Source organism: Otolemur garnettii, unplaced genomic scaffold (genome assembly GCF_000181295.1).
Source record: "Otolemur garnettii isolate 467f Iridium unplaced genomic scaffold, OtoGar3 scaffold00031, whole genome shotgun sequence".
Lineage (NCBI taxonomy): Eukaryota > Metazoa > Chordata > Mammalia > Primates > Galagidae > Otolemur > Otolemur garnettii.
In genome coordinates this window covers 3,143,868-3,146,256 of record NW_003852426.1, presented here as the reverse complement: position 1 = coordinate 3,146,256, position 2,389 = coordinate 3,143,868, and the positions used below count along the sequence as shown (strand labels likewise).

Below are 2,389 nucleotides of genomic sequence, written 5' to 3'. Positions count from 1 at the left end.
TTTTTTAAAAAAGAAATAATTATTCCTTCTTCCCACTATTTTTCCCTAGAATAAGTTCTATTTCTTTTCAGCATATATCCATCATTAGCCACTGAGCATTATTCATTAGTCATAATCTACTCAATAAATATCACTTCATCTATAGAACATTTAACTTTTCTATCATTGGCCTTGCAATTTATTGAAAAGAGTCTAGAATTTTTATCAATACTTCTATAATTTTACATGTAGAGATCCACCATTTTAGATAACTTGAGATTCAAGAAAATCTCAAGTTGCCTCCTGTTTGTCAGTTTTAAGACCAAGAAAGAAACTAATATAAGGGGAAAATTCAAATACAGAGAAAATACATGATATCTGAATCATGCACTTTTGTTGTATGCTCAGTTGTATTTCCAGGTTGCATGAATGAACAACTTGCAAGAAAATCAGTTTCCAAAGCCCAGATTCCAAAAACTAGAAGCCTTACAAGGTCTCAGAATAGCCAAGAAGAAAACAAGGCAGCACTAAAGAACGAAGTCATGTTTACAGGTTCTCGTGAATCCTTGGCATCAACACACAGAAAGGAGTCAAAAACAAAAGCAAAAGGCACTCGTTTAGAGAAAGACAAGATAGGAATGGAGGTCAAGGTAGGCAGCAGCACAAGAATGGGAAAAACACAGGAAGCCCAAGTAAAAAAGAGTGAGTCTGGAATACTAAAAAGACAAGAAACCCGAGAAAGGAAGAGTGAGATGGATAAAAGACGAGCATCTCAAGTAAAGATTGAGGTAAGGACACCAAAAAGACAGGAATCCCAAACAAAGAGGAGTGAATCAGTTGTACCAAAAAGACAAAAATCCCTAAAAAGAAAGAGTACCAAAAGTGTACCAAAAGGGCAGGAATCCCAAGAAAGGGTGATTAAGGTGAGTATGCCAAAAGATCAAGAAGTCCAAGAAAAGGAGAGGAAGAAAAGTATACAACAAGGACAGGAAGGTCAAGAAAAGAAGAATGAGGTGGGTGCACCAGAAGGACAAGATCAAGAAAAGAAGAGTGAGGTGGATGTACTAATACAGGAAGTTCAAGAAAAGAAGAGTGAGGTGGATGTACAAATACAGAAAGTTCAAGAAAAGAGTGAGGTGGATGTACTAATACAGGAAGTTCAAGAAAAGAAGAGTGAGATGGATGTACTAATACAGGAAGTTCAAGAAAAGAAGAGTGAGGTGGATATACTAATACAAGAAGTTCAAGAAAAGAAGAGTGAGATGGATGTACTAATACAGGAAATTCAAGAAGAGAAGAGTGGGGTGGGTATACCAAGACAGGAAGGTCAAGAAAAGAAGAGTGAGGTGGATGTACCAGGACAGAAAACTCAAGAAAGGAGTGAGGTGGGTGCACCTGGAGAACAGAAAGATCAAGAAAAGATTGAGGTGGGTGCACCTGAAGAACAGAAAGATCAAGAAAAGAGTGAGGTGAGTGTACCTGAAGAACAGGAAGCTTAAGGAAAGTAAAGCAAGTGAAGAAAGTAAACAAAAAGGTAAAAGAGTAAGGATAAATAAAGGAAGTCCCAGAAGACAATGATCATTAAAATGAATCCCATACTTCTCCAGCCACTGCCTAAATGGATTATAATTATAAAATCCCCCATAAAATATCTGCAGCATTTCTGCTCTTCAAGTTTCATCATTTTTAGACCTCTTAGCCACAATCCTCAACCCCACATAGTTGCTTTATTTGGGGTCAAACACTGGAGTAAAATACTTTAATTAAAGAAATGTTTAATAATTTTCTTTGAGAAGTATCTCTATGATAGCCTACCCAACCAACCAACCAATAATTCCTCATAGCAGGCTTAATGTTTGCAAGAAGCTGTTCTAAGCAATAAAAGGTATTGGGGGTGGGGGAAGGATATGTGGAAAAATACAAGTCAGAGTCCTTGCAACTAAATAGCTTGTATCATATATAGCAATATATGTATACATGGCAATTATTTTAAAAAGTAAAATCTAAGTGTCAGAAAACTTAGAGGGACAATATAATCCATCTTGGGATGAGAAAGTAAAGGGGACAACTTCATGAGGAAGGTAGTAGTGGAGTAAGACATGTTTTGAAAAATGGCTAAGATATTGATATGCTGAGTGAAGTAGAAAGAGTAGAAGAAAGTCAAAAGGGTTGAAGGCTATGGTGTCATGCTGTAGGGGCAACAGACTCAGGGGAGACATTCTGGGGTATGATTTTGAAAAGGAAGAGGTGGGCTCGGCGCCTATGGCTCAAGCTGCTAAGGCGCCAGCCACATACACCTAAGGTGGTGGGTTCGAATCCAGCCCGGACCCGCCAAACAACAATAATGGCTGCAACCAAAAAATAGCCAGGCGTTGTGGCGGGCGCCTGTGGTCCCAGCTACTTGGGAGGC

General features: G+C 38.5%; 1 protein-coding gene across 1 annotated transcript; it reads left to right on the top strand.

Annotated features, from left to right (window-relative positions):
• Nucleotides 1–404: 404 nt before the first annotated feature.
• Nucleotides 405–1,478, top strand: CUNH6orf10 (chromosome unknown C6orf10 homolog). The gene has a single exon (XM_012804653.1). The coding sequence runs from the start codon at nt 405–407 to the stop codon at nt 1,476–1,478; it is 1,074 nt and encodes a 357-aa protein (XP_012660107.1).
• The last annotated feature ends 911 nt before the right edge of the window (nt 1,479–2,389 follow it).